Source organism: Lytechinus pictus, chromosome 17 (genome assembly GCF_037042905.1).
Source record: "Lytechinus pictus isolate F3 Inbred chromosome 17, Lp3.0, whole genome shotgun sequence".
In the NCBI taxonomy this organism is placed as follows: Eukaryota; Metazoa; Echinodermata; class Echinoidea; order Temnopleuroida; family Toxopneustidae; genus Lytechinus; species Lytechinus pictus.
Window position 1 is genome coordinate 4,086,123 of NC_087261.1, and position 23,619 is coordinate 4,109,741.

A 23,619-nucleotide genomic window follows, 5' to 3' on the forward strand; every position below is an offset into this window, starting at 1 on the left:
GGGTTGGTCAGTTGATGAGCGGTGAAACAAGGCTGAACTGTGGTTCCTGGCGTCTTCATCTCCAGTGTATTTTCTACATCTTCTACTTTGAATGGTTGCCACCAATGCTTATTCAATTTCCCTTGGATTACGTGTAATCATGATGATTGCAACCAGGTCTGATTTTCCGTGACATTTAATGAAACCTAACAAGTGCTCTCTCTATTATGTTCGCCATCGTAAACTTAACAACGGCTACACTGACTCCGTGATTCACTTAGCATTTTGAGATACATCAGAGAGTACGCAATGATAGCATATACCTACTTGCAGTAGACTATATTCCTCGTTCCGTTTAAACCGATCTGGATTATGGATTTGCATTGAACATCTCTACTTTATTTTGTGTTACATTACAATCATGTTGACATATGCACAGACGTCGAAGTGTTTAATCACAAACAGCAAGTCAGCTTTGTTGGTAACAGATTCTGTAGAAGTTTTCGAAAGCTTGTCAATGTTTGTGTTTCTTCTTCGACAGTGAGGAGAGGAGGGGATATCAAACAATCATTTAAACTCGAGGAGTTAATACTAACTGTAAATATTACTGAAGCAGTATTTTTTTAAATGATAAGAGACATGGACCTATATCCTGTGACCTTGGTAGATTTTTAACTGCCAGTGCGCATAGAGACCGTTTTCATCGAAATCCAAACGTATTCATAAACGTAAAATGAATAAAGTAAAGTGAAGTGTTGACTGTGATATTGACGAGGTTTCTATCCAGGTTCATTTCATGGAATCAGCCTCCAGTTAAATAACGGGGGAAGTAATTTCGAGTAAACAACCTTGAACATCCAAGAACCTTTTTTGCCTATTGAATGTGTACCTGTCTCATAATTGATCGCCACAACTTCGATTAACTTCCATTGTGACGTTCAAGTTCACCGCGCATATACGTCATCACAAAGGGGGTGAGCTTTCAATTTCTTTCTAAGCAAGAATCTTTTCAAACTCGTATTACCCTGATGGGTTCAGTGCTTCATCATAGACCTGATATTGTCTAGCCGACCCGAGCGGGATCCCCCGCAGATTTTCTGTGTCTTTATCCATAGTGACAGACCATTGTTACTGCGTGGATAATGCAGCAAATCGTCTGAATCCCATCCGTATTATCATTCGTTCAAACTCTTGGAGGATCTACTAGAAGTGGAGTGCATCGTTCATTGGATTGTACGTGTGCTGGTTCGTATTTTAGAAATGGAAAACCCTGAATTTGAGAAGTATTTGGAAATGATTCGACGGAAAAGGATGTGTGATTTACGAGAATGACGACGGGACAATCGGATGTGATGGTTGTCCCGCGGGAGCCGGCGACAACCATCGGGAAAAGTCCCATAATAAACGAGCCCACCTGCGAGCGGGATATGCCTTCTGATGCGAACAGCGGAACGACACGATCTCGGAAGAAGGTAACGTTTGACCTTGATCTCCAGGTGAGGACGATCCCGAATCGTATTCCGATGTACGAGAGACGTCCAGCTCATTACAACAATCCTGGAAACCCATCAAGAGGTCGGATGCCTCAATCGTATGCTTTTGTGCCAAAGCCTCTTGATATTCGAGGACGTGATAGATACCTGATAGGTGCTGCCAACATTAGCGCCAAGAAGATCGTGGACTTGTTTCGAGTTCCTAACGGACAGCAGAATTACCCTTCACCTCCAAAGGGCCAGGCTCGTCAAGGTCAGCCAGCCTGGAGACGACAGAGTCAAAAGGGGTATGGTTCTGCAGCTACGTCAGGCAGCTCTGCTGTGCGACATCCTGCTTATGCCTACGATGGAACGAAGTCAGCGAAGATGAGCCGAGCCGCAGCGAACCTGAAACAGATCACGGCTGCGTTAAGCGAACATTTTGACGCATCTGTGTATCAGGAATGGAACTCTTCAGAGAAGAAGAGGGGACCAACGCCTGTATCAGCCTCAATACAGGGGATATCAGCTTCTGATATCAACACAGGATCTGGAACGTGCAATACTGCCTCACCGACAGCTCCAAGGGGGTTCAACCCAACTAAGTTAAAGAATCATTTACATTATCGCCAACAAATCAGTCCTCAATCCATTTCACCAACAGATTCCAACCAAGACAGCGAAACATCGAGGACATCATTAGCAGAACGATCACGAACGGTTGGTCATTCATCAGGTGCTGCTGCCTCGACGTCGTCTCGGAAACTTCCCGTGGTCGTAACGGATCAATCGTCTATAAGCGACACGCAGTTGATAATAAGCAAAGCGCCGTCCAACTACCGACCCGATGTACGACGTCGAAGCGATGACGGCGTTTATCATCAAGGATCCGAACGGTTTCGACGCGTTCCATCGGCGCGGACAGACCGATCAGCCTCGCGTTGTTCTACCATCGATAGTTATGTGATCTCAGAAACCTTTGATCCATCGAGTGCTGCAGCAGGTTCTTCCTATCCGAAGGGAGCAAGGATTGGCAGTGGTAAGAAGATGCCCCCTTCACAAGGAACAAGTAGACCAATGGCATGGGAGGGTGCTGAGATTTCTGTGACAGAGCCTAGTCTTACGGCTAATGCTCTTCGGACGATGAAACCAGGACAAAATATAGCGCTCCACAATCCCCACTGGCAAGTCTCTTCTAAACCCCTGAGGTGACACGATTGCCGCTATTTTATAATAAAATCTCATTCCAAAGGAGCACTTCATGAAACAAAAGTGAGCGATTTTCACTGATGGTTATTGTAAGAAACTAAAGATTTGATTGGCTCATTAAAAATAAGTAGGTCAAAATCATTGACTACCTTATTAGATTAGAACTGGTCCCTTGAGAAAAAGATATGTGATCAAGTACAACTTTCAAACAAGAATTCCGATTTACTTGGCATGGGCGATTTGGGGTATGTATGAACATGCAACAATTATCTTGATTTGGTCAAGGCAATTCCTTGATGTCAAACATTAATGATCCCCGTTCACTTTTTAATGATTCACTTATGTTTTAACATTAATTGAATATTCTGAATCGTAAAGAACTGAAGATTCTGGTGATTATTTCACTTTGTGTGTATGAAGCTGTCACTTTTTTAAACAGATGTGCATTGTGTAATATTTTGAATTTGTTGTGTTTACTATCACGTCTTAAGGAAAGATGCAATTATACCCATTAAAAATTATGATCACAATATGATAATCATATTTATATCATTATCTTAATTGTAAAACTTTGTAAGTTTTGTTCTATATCGTATGCATGCCTTCTATATACTGATATATGTAATGTAATCACATTTCAACTTATTTATACATGTATTACTCTACAGCACCATCAACGAAACTACCTCGATATCGCTGAACGTTATTACACTATTTCGGATAGCATACAATTGGTAACTGGTGTGAAGTCATTTTCTTTGGTCTGACTTTGCCTAAAACGGTTGCAAATACAATCAGGCAAATGTTCATTTTTTAAAAATAATTTCAAGAGAGTGTAAACCCTGAAGCGCTGTATTTTAAAAGAAGCAGATTATTCAAATGTAAAGAAAAAATAAATTGAGGGAAAATGGAATTATTGGAAAGTTGTGAATTAAAAAAATTATAACAGATCTGGAATTGGTATCATTGAAAAACAATCTGTATTTTAAATGGACTGTACTCCGTTTCCATGGTTTCCTTATCCCATAAAATTAACGATTCATAAAAATAGACCATATGAATGTTTCTTGTAGTATACGATTTTACGTAATGTTCATGATTTCGTTCTTTAATTTTAAGTTATTGAAGCACTAAATTATGATTTTTATTTCCTCTATTTCCAAGATACAATATGGAAATATTTACTATACCCTACAGCATAGAAACATAATGCGATCTTATCAGCACATTGACCATGCTACCTATTCAGACATTTAAAGGACAAGTCCACCCCAACAAAAAGTTGATTTGAATAAAAAAAGAAAAGTCCACCAAGCATATCACTGAAAATTTCTTCAAAATCGGATGTAAAATAAGAAAGTTATGACAATTTAAAGTTTTGCTTAATTTCACAAGACAGTTATATGCACATCCTGATGGGTATGCAAATGAGGAGACTGATGACGTCATCCACTCACTATTTCTTTTGTATTTTATTATATGAAATAGGGAATATTCTATTTTTCTCCTCATTGTCGAGTGAAACAACGATTAATTCCTCCCAGAACATGTGGAATGAGCATTGATTAACACTATATGATTCAATCAAGTTGGTCATTATTGTCAAATCTATAAAAAATGAAATACTGTATAATTTAAACAATAAAAAACAAGAGAAATAGTGAGTGAGGGACATCATCGACTGTGTCATTTGAGTTGTACATATCACTGTTTTGTGAAAAATAAGCAAAACTTTAAAATGTCATAACTTTCTTATTTTACATCCGATTTTGATGAAATTTTCAGCGTTTTGCTACTTTGATTTTTTTCTATTTATTCAAATCAATATTTTTCTGGGGTGGACTTGACCTTTAAGAAAAGTATTTCTCATCATGAAAGTTTGTTGGTGATCATCAGTTTAATATTTTGTTTAAAATGTTTCTCGTGGACTTTGTCATTTTTGTTTTCATTTCCTCATTTTCAATAGCACGATTCACAATACAAAAAATATTCGTGATTTAAATCTCAATAGAATTTAGCCTTTATTTTAATCTATTTCAAGAGACCATGAACAAAAATATTTTTATCTGGTTATATGAGTTTATTACACACATATCTCTAATATTTCTTTATCACAAATGCGATCGTGAGAATAATGCGATGTGCAGTATCTGACTATACTAGGTAATGGGTTAAGATCGTACTGTTTGATATCATTGTTTGTACAGTTAAAATGTATAAAGAAAAATAAGACTGCAAAAGTATATTCTTGCCATACTTTTTATAATGAAGAACTTTTTTACAAAATATTTCACTGCAATTTAAAATCTATCTAAGTGTTATTGTTTCTATATTCGTGGCGTTTAGTATAATGTACTTTTATGATCATTATTGCGTCATACATCTTAATTGCTTGTTAAACTACTTTGCAATCTAAATATGCTCATTCCTTATACTTCCTGTACCAATAGAAAAATTGATTTACATCCGAAAAAATTGTTTATTATGTCATATTTTGTGTATATGAATTGCGTTGATCATGTGATATATATATGCTTTATTGTTGTAAGAATTTGTGGAATGTGCATATTATTATACTGAAAGACATCAAAGTGATCTTTCTCGATTGGATTTCTAGTCTACGTGTATATTTGTGATTCTATTCCTAATTTCACACAAAACTGTGCAAGTATGAAGAAAATTCGTAGCGAATTTCACAATAGATCATTTCCATTAGAGCACTCTAAATGCATTTAAACATAATCAACATAATCATGGTAAATTAGCTTATCTCAAATGAGATGAATATTCCTCAAAATAACTACGATGCATTTTACTTTCTTCTTTTTTTCGTGGATGAATGTATGTAATAGCAAGTCCTTTTTATCATATTAGTAAACACTGTTCTTTTTTTAATTCACAACAAGTTACCGTTTTGCTTTGCAGTTGTAAACGGGTTTAAGCAATCATCCATTTTATTTCTGTAAGAATTCATGGATCAGTGTCACTCAAAACAAAAATATAGTGTTATGTATACGGTGTTATGAACAATGTTATTTTCATCAAGAATGACAGTGGAAATAACTTAAACACATATTAATAGCAGCTGATTATGATGAGCATTTAATTCTTCAAAATGTGTGTTTTCTTGGAATTAATTCTATCCAACTTTGTAACAAGAGCAGACATGTTGCATGAACGCAATCATTTGCCCTTTGCAATTGTATGAGCTTACACTCTTTAAAAGGATTTGTCAAAGTAACCTATACTATTGATGAATGTGCACGGTAAAAATGTTGTTTAAATAGATTTAAACAACTCTGTTTACTATCAGAATCGTACAGTAGTTGTTTTAAACGTTTAAACAAGTGTTTAATATCTTAAACAACAAAATTTAATTTCTAATATTCAATAGCATGGTTGTTTAAACTGTTAAACAACTAATGTAAGGCTCATAGTCAGTAAACAGCGTTGCTTAAAATTTTAAACAGCGTTTTACTGTGATGTCCGACCAATAAAAAATGTTCAATATCAAACAAATTCTTATAGATTCTAACCAATAAATTGGTTGATTTTAACCATCTCGGTTAGTCAGACACACATTCACTAACGCATTGGTTATATTGACTTCTTAGGAACACTTTCTCATATTGTGTCAGTATTGATGTTTTAAATGAAAGAATAAAAACATGTACTCCTGCATGTTCAAGTGAACTCACTAAAATGATATAATATAATTATATTACACTATTATTTTGATTTATTTATGTCTTTTGTGCGAATTTATTCATACTGTAGACGTAACCATGGTAACGGTTAGGATAATTACGGTGCCTTTATTTAATGGTTTGATTTATATTTGAAGGTTATTTAGACTAGGTAATGAATGTTTAAATCCTCATTTTTAATACATGCATCATCATAAAATGATAATATATTCACTTATACCATAATCGCATATCAATATTATTTTATGTATAAATCTCATCATCAAGGATGAGCAAAATTTCACACACATTTGATCATCAATTTAAATTTGTTTTTTATAATGCTTGAAAACATCTGTATGGTATGTACTGCACAAGCAAGCGACATCAGACTTTATTCTAATGTTTTTAAACATTTCCAGTCATAATTAGGAGAAGTCAAGAGTTATTATTTTCATCGCCATGATAACCGATCCGTGTTTCCAAAATGACTGAAAACCTTCGAAAATGTTTTGATTTTCAGTGAAAGTTACGGTACTTGTTTTCCATAAACCATATGTATATTGAGACTAGTTCAACAGTTAAACAGAAGGCTGAAGTCTGATGGCAGTGCTTGTTTCTTGCACCCCTGCTTTACCCCCCTCCCCCCCCCCTCCCCTCCCAATCCATTAATCATCTATTCAAAATAACAAATAAAGTTTGGATGAATTATTTAGTAGGTCACTGATACAATGCTGGCCCCTACGGTTTGAGACCATACGGGAACAATCGTGATTATTGATCACAGTCTTATCTATCCTTTCCAATCGATCAAACACGTAAATGTAAATTGATAGAGTGACTCCCCCTTTACACCGTCACTAGGGAATGGTACCAATGAGATCACGTGGTTTGTTGCGCAATAGAAATCGCATACGACGCAGCGCCTTAAATTGTTTTTATACCAAACTAGTTAAACATGATAAAAGTAATTAGAAGAAATGGTCAGCTGATATCAAATATTATTTTAATCGTATTTGCCTGTTTTTCTTATATTTTGACCAGAGCGCAGTAATTTCTGAATAGATTACGGATCTGACTGGCGTACAGTTGGGAGGGGGCGTGGGGAACATGGACCAAGAAAAAAAAACAGAGGAAAGGGAAAGAAAATGAAAGGAAAAGTGGTAAATTATATTGTTTTTTAATCTAAATATTATGTCAAAGTCTATCACAAAATTAGATTTTTGTATTCGTTCATCGGGATTCTGTCAGGGGACGACCCCTACTCATGTACGCTATAATAATTAGAAAGAGATATGAAGCAATTTTTTTTCAAATCTGTTTCTGTGAGGCAGTTTATTGGACTAGGCTACTGAAGTGAAAAATGTTACAAACGTACCCAATAGACGAAGTTTTCATACATATCAATATAGTTAAATGATGTACACTATCAGATAAAGATTGACCATACAGAGGATTTATCACTCGTAACTTAATCATGTGATGGCTGATTTATTACAAAATTCAATATTTTGACTCATTAAATCAACAATTTCATGGTAATGATTTATTTTGCATATAAGATTTTTTTTTTAATTTTGGGGACAAACACAATTGTGCAGACATAATAACAAACATTCAATTATTCAATAACATGAATAAGAACACTAATATATTGGGAAAGTAATACAAATCAATCAATAAATCAGTAAATCCTTCTAAATGCGCAAATCATCTCTCGAATAAAGACATACACAAACTATTCAGTATGATAAGACGAAATATATCAAATTAATCAAGATTCAAAACATAATTATTCATAATGCATGGAAACGTAATTGCATAATAGACTAAGAACTATATAAAAAAAACTGTATTCATCATAACATGATGTAAATAACATGAAACTTAGCATCAAGTCTTTAAAATAATTTACGGATTCTTTATTCTAACACAAAACAGAAACAAAATCACGTTAACTATCGTCATAAAAAGTAATGCACAGATACAATTCTCTTTGTTTTGAAAATTGTTGAAATAAACTCTATTATGATAAAAATGCATATTAAAGAGACAAAAACCCGACGGATTTCTTGTTTACAATACATAAAATATATTTATGTTAAAATAGCTTTGATCAGAATATGCAGGATGTTAAGTCAAAGATTGTTAGTGTTTCATATCTCCATGGTTACCGATGTATCCATGGGAACGTACCGTTCAATTCAATGCAATATTTCTTTTTGCAAACAAATACAGTGGCTTCAAATAAACGTATACACTCACTTTGCAAAATGATAGAAAGTATTATGTTTGTGAGTTTCACCCTAATATTAAGAAACCTTACAAAAATACAAATGTCATCCACTACTTAGATTCAATAATATATACATGTATGCCTTTCACTATATATATATAGATATATATCTTCATCTGTAAACATCTTGATCAGATATGCATTCGAAACACGTATTATCGTAAATTATATAAATGGCAAGCAAATGACCATCAAGATGAATCTGAAGAAATATCTGGTGATATGTATAAGAACAATTAATAGAAAATCATCTTCCTCGCTTCAGTTACCAGCAGTTACCAGCAAAAGGCATCAGATTTACCCGACATATCACCACATCCTCCTAGAGTTTGGTCAAGTCTGACTGTGAATTGACTTTGTTGGTCGCCTCGGTGGCCCTGTCACTATTTTCTTGTTGATTTCCAGATGACCCCTCGCCTGATGAAGATGACCCTGGCTCGTGGGTGCCATATCGGGCAAGATTCCAGTCTGAAGCTTCGAGGGCATGGTTGTCGTATTCTGTCATCGTTGGCTTGCGCATTTGAGTGTGAAGAGATGGGACCTAAGACAAAACAGAGGATGAATCGTCTTTGATATAGACCTAGACATTAAAAGGGCGCTGGGATGAGGCGATGGGGTGGCTAAATTAAAAAAACGTCGTTATTACCATCATCTCTATCATCATAAACACGGATCATGAGTACTATCATCATCATCATCATCACCACAATCATCATCATCATCATCACCACCACCATCATCACCATCATCATCAACATCATCATCAACATCATCATCACCACAATCATCAACATCAGCATCATCATCATCATCATTTTCATCATCATCATCATCATTTTCATCATCATCATCATCATCATCAACATCACCACCACCACCACCACCACCACCACGTGAATCGTTGTTATTGGGATAGTGACTGGCCTTTGAGATACTGACATTGCTCAGCATATTTGGGGAGAAGCCACAATCATGAAGATGTTACCCATCTCAACGATCAAAGCGATTATATTCAACATGGTCAAGGTGGTCCTGGCTTATTCCGCATACGCATCGACAAAATCGATTCCAGACCGATAAAAGCTGAGATTTTATTTCTACTTAAACACCATCGATCGGTTTTGGAATCCGTTTCGTTGGTATGACTGTAGTATTAGGATTTAAAATGGCAGAAAGGGGGGCATTTTCAAGATGAAACATACCTTGACCTTGCGATGTCCACAGCTGAGTCTGAGGGAATGACCGAAGCACCAGATCCCGAATCCTCTGAGAAGAGATTGACGGCCAAACTCCTTACGACGAGCAATCTCCTTCTTAAATTCTTCAATATCACGATCGACCTATAACAGGTAGAAAATGAGATATTGTGACAATGAATTGTAGAATGGATGGTGTTAACCCGACATCATTATCTACCATTGCTTCTTTCCATAACTTTAAAATATTAAAATTATTTCATTCCTTCATAAAGTCCGCGACACATGAGACATTTTTTAAATATATATATACCTCATCAATCTTGTGCCTGAGTTTGGTCTCCTCGTCGACCTCCTCGTCATAGATCTCTTGGATTGTTCTGGTTTGCGAGTTCTGTCTCTGAGCCCAAGTGCCTCGAACTGCATGGAACTATGTAGAAAAAATACGGAGGTGGAACAACAAAACAATAAGACGCGAATCATGCAAACTGTATCTAAAATGTTTTACATACTAAATCCAAAAAACAATATAATCATTTACACATTACATCATGGAGATCAAAAGTACAAGTGCATAAGGTTGAAAAATGTTAAATTATGAATGGGGAATTATAGATGAAAGCAATATAATGAGGACAAGGCATATATTAGAAGACAAATATGTTTTCTATCATCACCATCCTCATCATCATCCTCCTCACCATCATCATCAACCTCATAATCTCACCCTCCTCATCCTCCTCCTCGTCATCATCATCATCAAACTTATCACCATTATTACCACCACCAATACCGCCATCATCATCATCATCATCATCAGCACCACTATCATCCTCATTACCATTGTCAATATTATCACCATCATTATCCTCATCGCCATCATCATCATCATTATCGTCGTCACCACCAACCAACACATCACACCACCACCACCACCACCACCACCATCATCATCATCACCAAATTCACCATCATCATCATCATCATCATCATCATAATCATCATCATCATCATCGTTACCATCACCACCATCATCACCACCACCATCATCATCATCGTCATCATCAGCATAATCATCACCACCACCACCACCGGGTACCATTATCATCATCATCCTCACAATCATCACCACCACCATCGTCACCATCACAGCTCACCTTCGGTGCATATATAATGATAAGCACCAGTGTAACACCGATCCATGCCATACTAGCAACGGTAAGGTACCCAATCTGAGGATTATTGCCTAGGATGAAGGCGAGAGGAGTGCTGATGACACTGAATGTGACCGAGCAGTAGACAGCAATACCGGATACAAACGTATCGTTCAATGTCACTATCTTCATTGCACGAGTCTCGTAAGATAAAAATGCACCTGAACAATAAACAAAACATACAAATAAATCATGAAATAATCATACATGAAATAAACGGAACATAATTGACCAAGGTTTTCTTGTACGTAAATGAAAATAAAATCTTAAGAGATGAAAATAAACTTTATACGCAGTAACCAAGAAATACGACATTTGTTAATGATGTTTACAATTGAGTTATCTAGAATCATTACAATAATAGCTGACATACATTTCATGGATACCCTTAGTGGTGATAATCATAGTCTGGAAATTAGGGTTAAGTCTTAATTTGTAGGATGATATAGTTTTAGGAGCGTTTTTATGTTCATGTACGCATAATTATTCTTTATATTTCTATCTCAAAAAGGGAAAGGTAAAGAGCGCACCAAGTCTTGTACCTATATTACACCTTTCATTTATTGTTGTTGAGGGAAAAGTGAAGTCAAAATCAGGGCTAAGTACCTTGCCTGCCCGCCACCGCCCCACCCCCACCTACCTACCCCTAGTGAAAGTGCCCTTAGGCTGCCCATGGTAATAATTACTTCATAACTTATAGTTTCTTTATTCAAGGGGAAAAGAAATTATGAATAATTTTATTTTTTGATAGGCCTATGTATTAAAAACTTACCAAGGAGCAGAACAAGGCCAAGGAAACCCATAATGGTTCCGGTGAAGTAAAGAGCATTGCCTCGAAGACAATACTCTACTTCAAAACGATATAGGGTGTTCGTATCTTCATTGTACTACAGAGAGAAAAGGAGGTGAGAGGGTGGGAGAAGAGAGGGGTAGATAGAAAGAGAGGGAGAAAAGAAATGGGGGGATGATAGAATATAAAAGAGGTGGAGAGGTCAGAGAGAGAGGGGAGAGGGAGGGGGAAGAGAGAGAGAGAGAGATGGGAGGGGGAGATGAGGATAGACAGAGAGGGAGAAGGAAGAAAGAAATGGGGAAATATGAAAGAGAGAAAGAGAGAGGGAAAAAAGTTAGAGATGGAGATAGACAGAGAAGGATAGGGAGAAAGAAAGTAGGGGAAATGTGAAAGAGAGGGTGAGAAAGGGGTGGAAAAACGGGAAAGAGGAAGGGTGAAAATGATGGTGGGGGGCAGAGAATGGGAGAAAGTAAAACCGATCGAATATTAAAAAGATAACAAAGAGAATATCAATTTAAAAGCACCTGCTTCAAATTTATAAGATGAATAGTAACTATGGGAACTGAGGAACAAAAATAACGAGCAGGTATCAAAGTAATTTGTTATCACACCATTATTGAACATAGTAAACTTCCCAACGCATTTGATTGAAATACATTATTATGAAGACCATTTGTCAAGCGATTGGACATGCTGAATAAACTTTTATATGTACATTAGACATGGCAAAGATGGGAAGGTCGGGAGGCAAGTATGGTGCACTATCATGGTTCCATCTTTCTCAAAAACCTTTTAAAGTATCTTGCATACGAATCAGTGGATTTTTTATGATGCAAACGATGATTTGACAAGGATTCATAAAAATTTTACTACGTGCATGACAAAGGGAGGGAAAGATATTAATGGAAGAGGTTGTCATGGCAACAAGTGGAGCAAAATTTCCAACTTAAGAGGATACGGAAGCATGTTTTAAGAGGAGGGTTTAAGAACAATCGAATATGACAAAGTGGGGAATAAACCAATTCAATTTAATCGTTGTCATGGTAACAACATTAAAGCTTCCAAACAGTCACGAGAGCCTAAGTGTGAATTAGGTTTTAATAGTAGCGTTCATCCTTCAAAGCCACTGCATTATCGGATGAACATAAATGACCATGCCAGTCATTTTACACCATTCATAAATTCACGGAGTTAGATCGACACCCGTTGGTGTTATCATAACACCTTTGGTTTTTGTTTTAACACAGTTTGAATTCATGATCAAACTATAGGGTGCAATATCAGGTTCCAAGACACTTCCTCCTGTGACAATTGTTCCATTCCACGCACTAATCGAATGACTAACTCCAACACTGTATGTAACACTATACCCTACCATTACCTAAACCTAACATAAAACCCATTGGCGGCGGAAGCCCAACATTTTAGGGTGACCACAACAAAATTTTGACAAGCAAAAAAAAAAGAAGAAAAAAAAGGTTATCAACCAAAAATTTTAGGGGGGACGCAGATAAAAAAAATTGACAAGCAAAAAAAAAAAAAAAAAAAAAAAAAAAGGTAATCAACAAAAAATTTAGGGGGGGTTCGTCCCCCCACCTAAAATTTAGGGGGGGACACGTCCCCCCGTCCCCCCCCGCTTCCGCCGCCTATGGTAAAACCACATTGCAACCCTAACCATACATCTCAGACGATGAGACGAAGTAAAGCCCGGAGCAATTTTCGCAGGAGCAAATGTCGTGTAACCTAATTTTTTTAACACCTTATAATGCCGTCCTCTAGACACACAACTGGTGTCAATTTAACACCTTTATTTTCAGTGCTTCCTCATGTTCACTGATATCGGTTATGATTGCCTTTTCCGGAATCTGATTACATTACCATGGAAACGGATGATACGCTCATTATCTTACCTCATTCCCAGATGAGACGACATCCCTTTGAATAGGAAACCAGACAGTCCATACGATAAGAACAATCACACAGAAGAGAAATATCGACATCAACGACCGAAACATGAATGAAAAATGGCCACCCTGAGATTGTGATGTGAAAGATAATGAAAATTAGACCTCTTCTATGGCCACCACAAGTACATACCATCACAATCACAATCATCATCATCATCATCAACAACAACACCAAGGCAACATCACCATCGCCACCATCACCACCAATGTCTCATCTACAAATGTCTCATCTACCAATGTTTCACTCACCATTAGCATTAACATCCCATCTGGCATCTTAATAATCTTACGTTACCAATAGATTAATTTATAATCATATTTTTTGTATTCTGAACTTACTGGGTTCCACAGGTTCGCTTTGGAGACGAGCAGTTTGTGAGCTCTATAAATCTTGGCGAAGAGGGCGCCGTATGCCAAAGAGAAACTCAGAGCTAGAGTCCATGACCTCACCTTAAAACAAATAAAATAAAAGAGAAAGTGAAAAATTACGAATTGCAAATTAAATTCATGAAAAGGGCGATGCTATTGAATTATGATTAAAATATTTAAAGAAACAACCAAATAAAACAACAGATCACTTGCTTGTATATCGGAATTAAACCATTTCGTCTTCAGTTTCTCGTGATGATTTATGGAGCATCTCCACAGTTAAATTGCTTACCGTGCAAAGAATGACTTGGTAATCAGGTCCAATGACGTCACTTCCGACACCCATCAAGAAGATAGATACATACATCCCGACACAACCAAGTAAGCCCAATACCAAGAATAACGGAGATGCTCTGTAAAATGCTCTGACAAATAAATAGAAAAAAGGAAGAAAAACCAGATATGCATTATAATCAAGATATGATACCATTATTGATTCTACATTTTCTACATATTCTATCATAATCATCGTCAGTGTCATCATTATTATCATCACCATTTCAACCTTCATTATCGTCTTCTTTTTCATCGTCGTTGTAATCACCTTAATAGCATTTGTCATATCATTAACATCTTCGTCATCATCGTCGTCGTCGTCATCATCATCATCATGCATGCTCTTTATCATAATCATCATCATCATCACCATCCTCATTATCATCATTATCACCGTCCTCACTATCTTCATCATAATCTTCGTCATCGTCATCTTCGACGAAGTCGTCATCATCGATAGTTCACTAGTTATTTTCATACTAACGAACCTTACTTCATTTTGGACTATCAAACCTTTGGAATAACAAACTTTCGGAATGACGAATACCGAACGTTACCCATTTTTTTAAAGATACTACTTACGATCTCTCCCACAGTATAATAGTAGCTAGAAGACACACGGAGGCAAAGACTATCCCTGCGGCACACAATCCACCTGCTACGTAAAGATATAGCAGAGGAATGGTGTGGAATACTATCTCTTCCGTTGTCTCATCTTTGGGAGGTCTGCCTCCTGTAATAAAAAAAAAGAAAACCCATGGAAACATTATACTTTTTTTAATCGCGATGGACTTTTGTCATGTGCGGATCTGGGGGTAGGTGCTGTTAACGAGAGGGGCGGCAAAGGGGCAAACACAAAATTACAAATGGACGTAAAGGGGAAATAACTTTTGTGTTTTGTGTCAGGTGCAATGTAAACGTGGGATGCTACTCAAATGATATTCTTATTTCATCAGCAAAAAGTTTCTTTTTTCTAATCCCAATCATGTAATGTTTGAGTTACCTGACCACTGTATATCTGTGATATTCAAATCTGTTCCATGTCGCTCATCGCCATGAAATGAATATAGACCAACCACAATTTCTTCGCCATCTGTTGAAAAAAAAAACATTTTTCACATCACAAATCGAGTAATTGTGCTTCCAATTGTAGATTAAGTCTTGGATGAGTTTGATTTGGAACAATCGTCATTTTCATTTGAATGCAAAGCTTCGTTCAAATATTGGCAAGCTATGAAGAAAATGACTTAGAAATAAATTGGAAGTTGGACTGTATTTGATCTTAAAATTGAAATAGTAACTATTAAAAAAAATAGAATGAAAATTACCAATTGATTCGGAATGGGAATAAATGTTGAAATATTAATTAAGAAGCCAAAGAGAAAATTGAAATAGGTATTAATCCTAAACAGGGGCGGATCCAGCTTTCGCCAATAGGGGGGGGGGGGCGAAAATTATTTTCATCAACATTTTTCTCGATTGGCCGCTATATAATCAGATTTTTTGTTGGTTTTTCAGGGGGTAGTCCTAACTAAAGACTGAAGTTTTAAGTGTATGTTAGTTTTTATTGTTATAAACAAGTTAAGGTATCTCATGTGGTCTTAATATATAATGCGAGCGCGAAGCGCGAGCTCAAATTCTTTGATATTTTATGTCCCTAGACCTGAAGATTCTGAGGAGATTTTATAATCATGAAAAAAGATAAGTATCCAACTAAACAATGCGAACGCGAAGCGCGAGTCGAAATTTTATTATAGTAACGTGAAAAGAGGATTCAATGAAGAGGATTACAAGTATCACCAATTAAATAATGAGAGTGCGAAGCGCGAGCTCAAAATTTGTGATATTCCGACCTGAAAATTGGACAGTCTAAGCGCGTTTTTATTTTAATAAAGAACAAAGCTGTATTCTCAAGCAATTAAATGCGAGCGCGAAGCACGTGCTTAATTTTTTGATTAACTGACATGATAAAGGAGCATTTGGACAAATTTTGGTAAGAATTTCCTAAAAGGATAGGTAACTCACAAATCAAACAATGCGAGCGCGCAGCACGAGCTGAAAATTGTGATATATACTAACAATTTGTGTAAATCAAACAAATTAATGAAAGCTTGATGTGCGAGCTAAAATATTGTGTGCAAATTGATTTCAGAACTGGATATATAAGTGCCAAATTTTTTATATAAAGTCTATTTTCCAATTCTTCCCTCACCTTTTTCTTGTTTCCTTTCGGGGTCGGGCCGGCCGTTACGAGGCTGTAAATTACACATCATGGGTATGCTACCTCTTTATTACTTTTCTTTCTGTTTTTCATAATTTCAATCAAGTTAAAGAGTACACTTTTTTCTGCAGGTTGTCAAAAAATAGGGGGGGGGGCCGGGGCCGGCTCGGCCCCCTCCTGGATCCGCGCCTGCTAAATATGAAAAGGAAAAAGATTCTGAACCAGAATCAATTGACTGCAGTTAATATTGAAGTATTAATTGAAACTAAAGTATGAGTTATAATTAAACTTGAAATTGAAATCGAAATCTAAAGTGGAACTGAAATATAAATCGAAAATGAATTTGAAAAATATATCAAAAATCTCAAATTGCAATTGGCAGAACATTTGACATTGGAATCGAAGTTGAAACGTAAAATTGAATAGAAGCTGGCATAAAGCTTTAATTCATAATATAATTGAAAAGCAATTTTAAATTTTACTTTTCAACGTCAAAAATGAAATCGAAATTGATTGACCTCTGATTTGACGAATCTCAATTAGTCCCTCACGGTCACCAGCATCAGTAAAGCTTACAGATCCCTGGTCATTTAAGAAAAAGTAAATTGAATAAATAAGTATATTGATTAAATTTACATGGGATATATTCGTGGGATTGGAAAGAGTGAGGGGGTAGGCAGAGAGAGAGTGATAGAGAGAGGGGACAGCGGGAATGGAGAGAGAAAAAACAACTGAAAGAAAACACAAGTGAGAAAAATGAATAATAATGATGTGATGATTTATATTAATATTACACTTTCATCAATATCACCACCACCACCATCATAATAATAATAATAACATTCCGCATTTATATAGCGCGTAATACATCGGAACGACGTCTCTAAGCGCTTTACAGATACATTATTACCCCGGTCATCGGATCCTTGCATGCCCGCATACAATGCATGCACTTTCTGCACTCCCTGGGGAGCATTCCAACAAGAGTTCCAAGACTCAATTGCTAGGCATACTACATAGGCTTTTGCATCCTACCGGGTACCCATTTAACACCTTGGTGGAGAGTGGCAAATTGTGGATTGACGCCTTGCCAAAGGACGCTAGGCCATGGTGGGATTCGAACACACGACCCTCTGATTACAAGGCGAGAGTCAGAACCGCTACACCACGGCGCTTCCACATCATCATCATCATTACCACCACCACCACCATCATCACCACCACCACCACCACCACCACCATCACCACCATCGTCATCATCATCGACCTCTTCATGAATAGATTTGAAAAATTAAGGCCTACATTTAAAAAAGAAAGCGAGAAAATGTAAAGTGGCTTACCGAGAACCCCTCAAATTGCAAGGTTGATAGTGTATTAATAAAGTGCTCTCTTGTGCCGTGTCTCTCGTAAGAGAACTCGTGCAGTTCGCCAGAAACAATGGTTAAATCTAATATGATAAATATAAGAGATTTAAAGAAAATTGAGGGATCAAAGTATGATTGAATTGACTGATTCACTAAACTTCATTCAAATTCATAGATTTGTCCTACATACAAGTTATATTCCGGACAATCTGAAAACTTTGGCCAGGCTTAACCGACATAGCAGCAGGCCCAAATGAGGTGAGTACACAGAGCAATTGGTTTACAATACGACATTATAAAATGAAATCTCATTCAACTTCCTCAGACCAAAAATCTGTTTCATAAGGAGACTCTCGTAATAAATGATTCAATTGAACTCGCACAACCTGTAGCATATCACTGACGAACTCTGGGTTAAACTCGGTCGGCTAATTGAGCTGCGAATTGAATTAAAAACGGAGGCGGTCGACGATAGGTCACTTCTCATATTGCAAGGTAGCATTCACGATGGGAGGCGATCGATCAGTTTAATAGAGAACCGGAAGCTGGTTGCGAGTGAGGCGCACTTCTTAATTTCATTCCACTTTGAATGGCGCCATAAACATGGTAAGTGGTTGCGATACATACTATACAATCAAGCGATAGACCAGCGGGTGACGCTTCCACGATTATACAGATTGATAAGACATTTTATATGTTACCTGTCCTGCGCTTGAGACTTTATGCAATTTATAGAATTGCAAGATGAATAAAACACAACAAAATCATTTTGTTTGTACTGATTATCATTACTCTAACATCGCAATAAGAAAGGAATAGAGAATCGTTAGCGTGTGGGCAGCGGCGTAACAGGGGTCGGTGGCCAGGGGGGGGGGGGGGGGGCAAGAGCAAAAAAAATCCCGGTCATATCATGGAACAGGCAATGGCGTCATAAGGCAAAAATTTTGAGGGGGCGATATGGCGTACCGGGCAAATATATATATATATAAGCGAGCGAGCGAAGCGAGCGAGCAAAAAATTTTGACATTTTTATTGCAAAAATCAAATTTTGTGATAGATTTTGACATAATGTTAAAAAGATGATATCATATTTCACCCTCCTCTCTTTCCCTTTTTCTCTCTTTTTTGTACGCCACGGTGAACAGGATTTTTGTTATGATTGTGAGCATCAGGGCGAAGCTCTATATGCTCGAGGGGGCCGAGTATGGCGCTTCTGGCAATAAGTAGCTTAATATAGGTCCCGAGAGAGCGAAGCGAGCGAGATAAAATAATCACCTTTTCATGAGAATCTAACATGAAGATAGATTTTAACGTGATATTCAGAAAATATAATACACTTTCCTTTCTTTCCTCATTTTTTTTGTTTGGTTGTAGAACTTTTGGGGGCCATGGTCCAAACTCATCCATATAACAGTGCTTTATGGGTGGGGTCCAGAGCAGAGCCCCGGAACCTCTTGATATCAAAGCCATTTTGAACCTTACAGATGGCCACTTATTTTAATCAAATTGCGTGTATATTTATATAGCTTTAACACAACACATAAATTCAATGCAGTTGTGTATCGTAATCATCCAAATATTGTGAGGGGCACACCATAGCAAATGTGTGAAAATTTGTAAAAAGTCGCCAGCGAGCGAAGCGAGCCAGAAAAAAATGGCCTGTTAAAATGAAATTCTAATTATGTGATAGATTTTTACATCATTATAGCAAATATCATGTCATATTTTTTTTTCATTTATCTCATTTCGCTGCCTCCTTTATTTTCTTTTATTTCCCCTTGGCTGTGGAACCACCCCCCGGTACGCCAGTGCTTCAACGTAAAGCTTAATGCAGGAAGGGTCCATATAGGGGCCCGTTATAGAACCCATTAAAGGTTACAGATGAAGAGCCCCCACTGCACGGGGTCTTGACTCTTGGACAGAGCCTTTGGAGATTTAGCAAGTTTATGATAGACTTTCATACGACATTATGCTATATACCATCCATTTTTCTTCCCGCTCGTTATCTCAATCCTCGGCAGCCCGGTAGTGTACGTTATCTTGTCCCTATATTCTTTAATTTCCAATTTAGATTTTGGCTAATTCCATTCTGCATTTATTTCCCGCTTTTGTTTGCCTTTTTGTCATCTTTAATTTATTTCCCTGTCTTACTAATCATGCTAATGTATTTGTATATCGGGGCGAATTGTTCTTTCTCACTTGTTTTTTTTTCCTTCCATTTCCCGTTATCTTTCCGTTTTCCCTTTTTTATGTTTTTTCTTAGTTTTCTTTTCCCTTTCCCTTTCTTCCCCCTTTTTTTTTTTCCCCGTTTTATTTTTATTTTCCCGGTGAGCTCCGCCAGGGGGGGGGGGCAGCTTGCCCCCCTGTCCCCCCCCCCCCCGCCTGTTACGCCACTGCGTGTGGGATCTATATATTTGACTCATGTTAAATGATTATGTTTAAAGTCTTAGAAATGAAATTCTGGATCTACCAATTGAATGATTAATTAACGATTTAAAACTAAGTAACTTAGTTTATTAAATTTTCAATGAGTAATATAAGGATATGAACACGAATTTATTCGGTAGTCATAAATTCAATCTAATACACCAAATTTATCAATGATTATGAGATGAATGTGAATTTGAATTCTTAGAGAATAAGCAAATTGCAAATAATGATTGTTAATCACCGTGGTCTGATGAAGCCCGCTGCAATGTGAGAGCTATACTCCACATAGCATCATAGGCATCGGATGCATATGACGTCACAGCCACGTCATCAAATCCAGCCTGTTCGGCTCTGTTTCGGAACACCTCGGCAATCTCCGCGGAAGTCTGATAGAAATTTTTTGGGGGAAATCATGAATGTAATTTGTTATATAGCCAAAATCTGTAAGGCATGGTCGTGATGTTGAGCATGTTTGGAAATGTTTCGGATAATTCCAAATTCACATTTGACTTTTCGAATGCACAATCATAATTTTGTGCTCAAAGGTTAGTGTACCCCACCACAAAATACACTCTTTCATGATGCGTATAGACAACAACATGACAACACTACAATCATGACAATGTGCGGCTAGCCCAGAGAAGTAAACTTTATTGAATGTAATATTTTATCACCTGACTTCACATTTAAATATCTAAAACACGGCAGAACTTGAACATAATTATTCTTACATGTCCTGATATGGTCGGTCTATCCGGATATAGATTCATCGGAACCGAATCCGTCAGTATATAACCGTCCAACGCAGTATATATCTGTTCAGGTGTGCATGTAGTACTGTTATCCTCCTTCTCCCACCATCTTAGACTGTACTTTCCCAGCAGAAACCACGCATAGTTTTTACCGTATAGTTTCTTCTTGTACGCCTACAAATGAATATACGTTCAAAGAGAGGAAGAGAAAAAAAAACATGTATCTACAGTATTTGTTTGATCATTTTCATTTCCCGTCACGAATACACTAAAAAAAAGAAGAACCTTAATTCTTACAGTCGTTGATATCCCGCTGATAAAATTGTACAGATAGATCATGGAGATGGTCGGTTTTTTTTTTCTTTACTTATTAGTCACAATATCTGCCCAAACACTGTTGGTAAAAAATGACGAACTTTTTCGCATATTAGAGTACCAACAGAAATGATCACAAATGTGTGCATTCTTTTTGCAGTGATACGAATGGACACTTTGTGTGTCAAGTAGAAGGTCGGATGGCATGGGGCGGCAGGCATAGTTTGCCTTCATTCCATTAACAACTAAAAAACGGGCAAACTCGCAGGTCCTTCAACATTAGATCGAGTCAAGAATGATAAACATTAATTGACTTAATTCATTTTATTATTATGACTGGTAAATCATTTATCTGCTACTTATACTAGTTTCTGTGTAACAGTGAACTGCTTGAATGAATGTATTAGATGATTTTCGAAATTTCATGCAACTGAGTATGTTACTCGCATGCTTTTTAATTTGTAAAAGTTTGATCCTTTTATATTTTAAGGAAAAGAATAAAACACATTGAGTGTATTTTATTGCTAGGCTAAAGCCATTTTGAATATCCAAAGTCCTTTGTATTCGCGATAATCGCTCTACAAGTACAAAAATATAATTACATTTTTTTATACAAAAATCCAAGTTTGTGATAGATTTTGACATAATATTCAGAAAATAATATAATATTTTACCGTGATCCCTTTCTTTTTCTTTCCTTTTCTCTTTTTTTCGTGGTCGTATATTTTTGTTTCACATTCAACCATTCAAATGAGGGGAAACAGACACATGAAAGAAAATCCGCAATAATATCAGCTCACTTCAATGTAATTCAAGTCCAATAACTACCTCATTATGAAGCATGTATTATTTTTCCTCCACTGCCTCCACTGATAAAAAAAAATCTTCATCCGACTCGCTCCTTTATAAAAGCTTTGCTGGCTATTCATTCATTTCCTTCCGGAGTTTTACTAATAGCAATGCTCTAAAGAGAGTGTCATTCAGTTGCATATTCTCTAATTGTACAGATTATTATGCACCGTCACACTGGCGAAGTCAACGCCAAACCGACCGATCGTATGTTATCGGAAATAACGTAATAGCTTTGATCGGTCTGATATCGTTTATGTGACGTTGACATGAACTCGAAACAAAGAAAGGCGCCAATCTGTTTTGCAGAAGTGCTGCTTCGTAAAAGAAACTCTATTTTATAACCAATATAAATGGCGGTTTATGGAATGCAGTATAAAATTCTCTATCGACAAAGGAAGAACAGGTGTGTTTTTTCCATTTTTGATGTGATATTTTCATTACAATTTCTACATGAGAAGCAAAAATGAAAAGAAGGTATTCCTAAAGCACGAAATTTTTACACATTTTCCTGTCTTCTTTTTCCCGTCTCCTTCATAACTTTTTTTCCTCGTTCCCTTTATTTTTTTTTTTTCTCTCTCTCCTTCTCTCCCGCATTTTATTGTCATTATTTCCAATAAGAGCTATCTGTTTAATAATCTAGCTAGGTTTCATTATATAAACAGAATTATACTAAAACTTTGATTCCTTTTCTTAAAGTGTAGACGAAATTAAACATATTATTTTTACAGTCTGAACGCAAGTCATCTTCGTTTCTTTTGCCTGACGTAGACATTATATCTAAATGGTTTGATATTCGCCCCCATCCCCCACCCCCGGGACTCTACGCAAACCAAATCTGACATATTTTCTAGTTCAAAGTGCAGTGAGATAGGACTCTGATCCTTTTACAAGCAAGAATTTCAAAACGAATGCACTGAATATAAAATATATGCTCATTAATGTCACACCGTCATACCGAATAGGGACCGACAAAAACTCCCATGGTATCCCATCGGATGGTTTAATACATTTTGTTGTGTGACAAGATAATAGAGAGTTTTCGAGATCACTACGCAGCTGCTCCCTACAACGCACCAATTCCTTTGAAAATGCGAGTCAAATCACAATGGAGAGCTGAGAGGCTTTTGTCGAAAGTTGGTGGACCCGGACAGCAGCGTCGTCTCTTGATTCT

General features: G+C 36.8%; 1 protein-coding gene across 1 annotated transcript in view; it reads right to left on the reverse strand.

The window, feature by feature from the left end:
- Positions 1-7,528: 7,528 nt before the first annotated feature.
- LOC129279944 (gamma-aminobutyric acid type B receptor subunit 1-like) overlaps positions 7,529-23,619 on the reverse strand; it is a 29,843-nt gene continuing 13,752 nt past the window's right edge. The window contains exons 6-19 of the mRNA XM_064111889.1: positions 21,261-21,455; positions 20,771-20,915; positions 18,076-18,182; positions 17,254-17,317; positions 15,518-15,607; positions 15,097-15,247; positions 14,471-14,603; positions 14,149-14,259; positions 13,753-13,875; positions 11,825-11,939; positions 10,996-11,213; positions 10,152-10,268; positions 9,845-9,982; positions 7,529-9,183 (exon numbers count right to left, since the gene is read on the reverse strand). Of these exons, the coding sequence (XP_063967959.1) occupies positions 8,965-9,183; positions 9,845-9,982; positions 10,152-10,268; positions 10,996-11,213; positions 11,825-11,939; positions 13,753-13,875; positions 14,149-14,259; positions 14,471-14,603; positions 15,097-15,247; positions 15,518-15,607; positions 17,254-17,317; positions 18,076-18,182; positions 20,771-20,915; positions 21,261-21,455 (1,926 nt within the window). The 3' untranslated portion in view covers positions 7,529-8,964. The remainder of the gene's footprint in view (positions 9,184-9,844; positions 9,983-10,151; positions 10,269-10,995; positions 11,214-11,824; positions 11,940-13,752; positions 13,876-14,148; positions 14,260-14,470; positions 14,604-15,096; positions 15,248-15,517; positions 15,608-17,253; positions 17,318-18,075; positions 18,183-20,770; positions 20,916-21,260; positions 21,456-23,619) is intronic.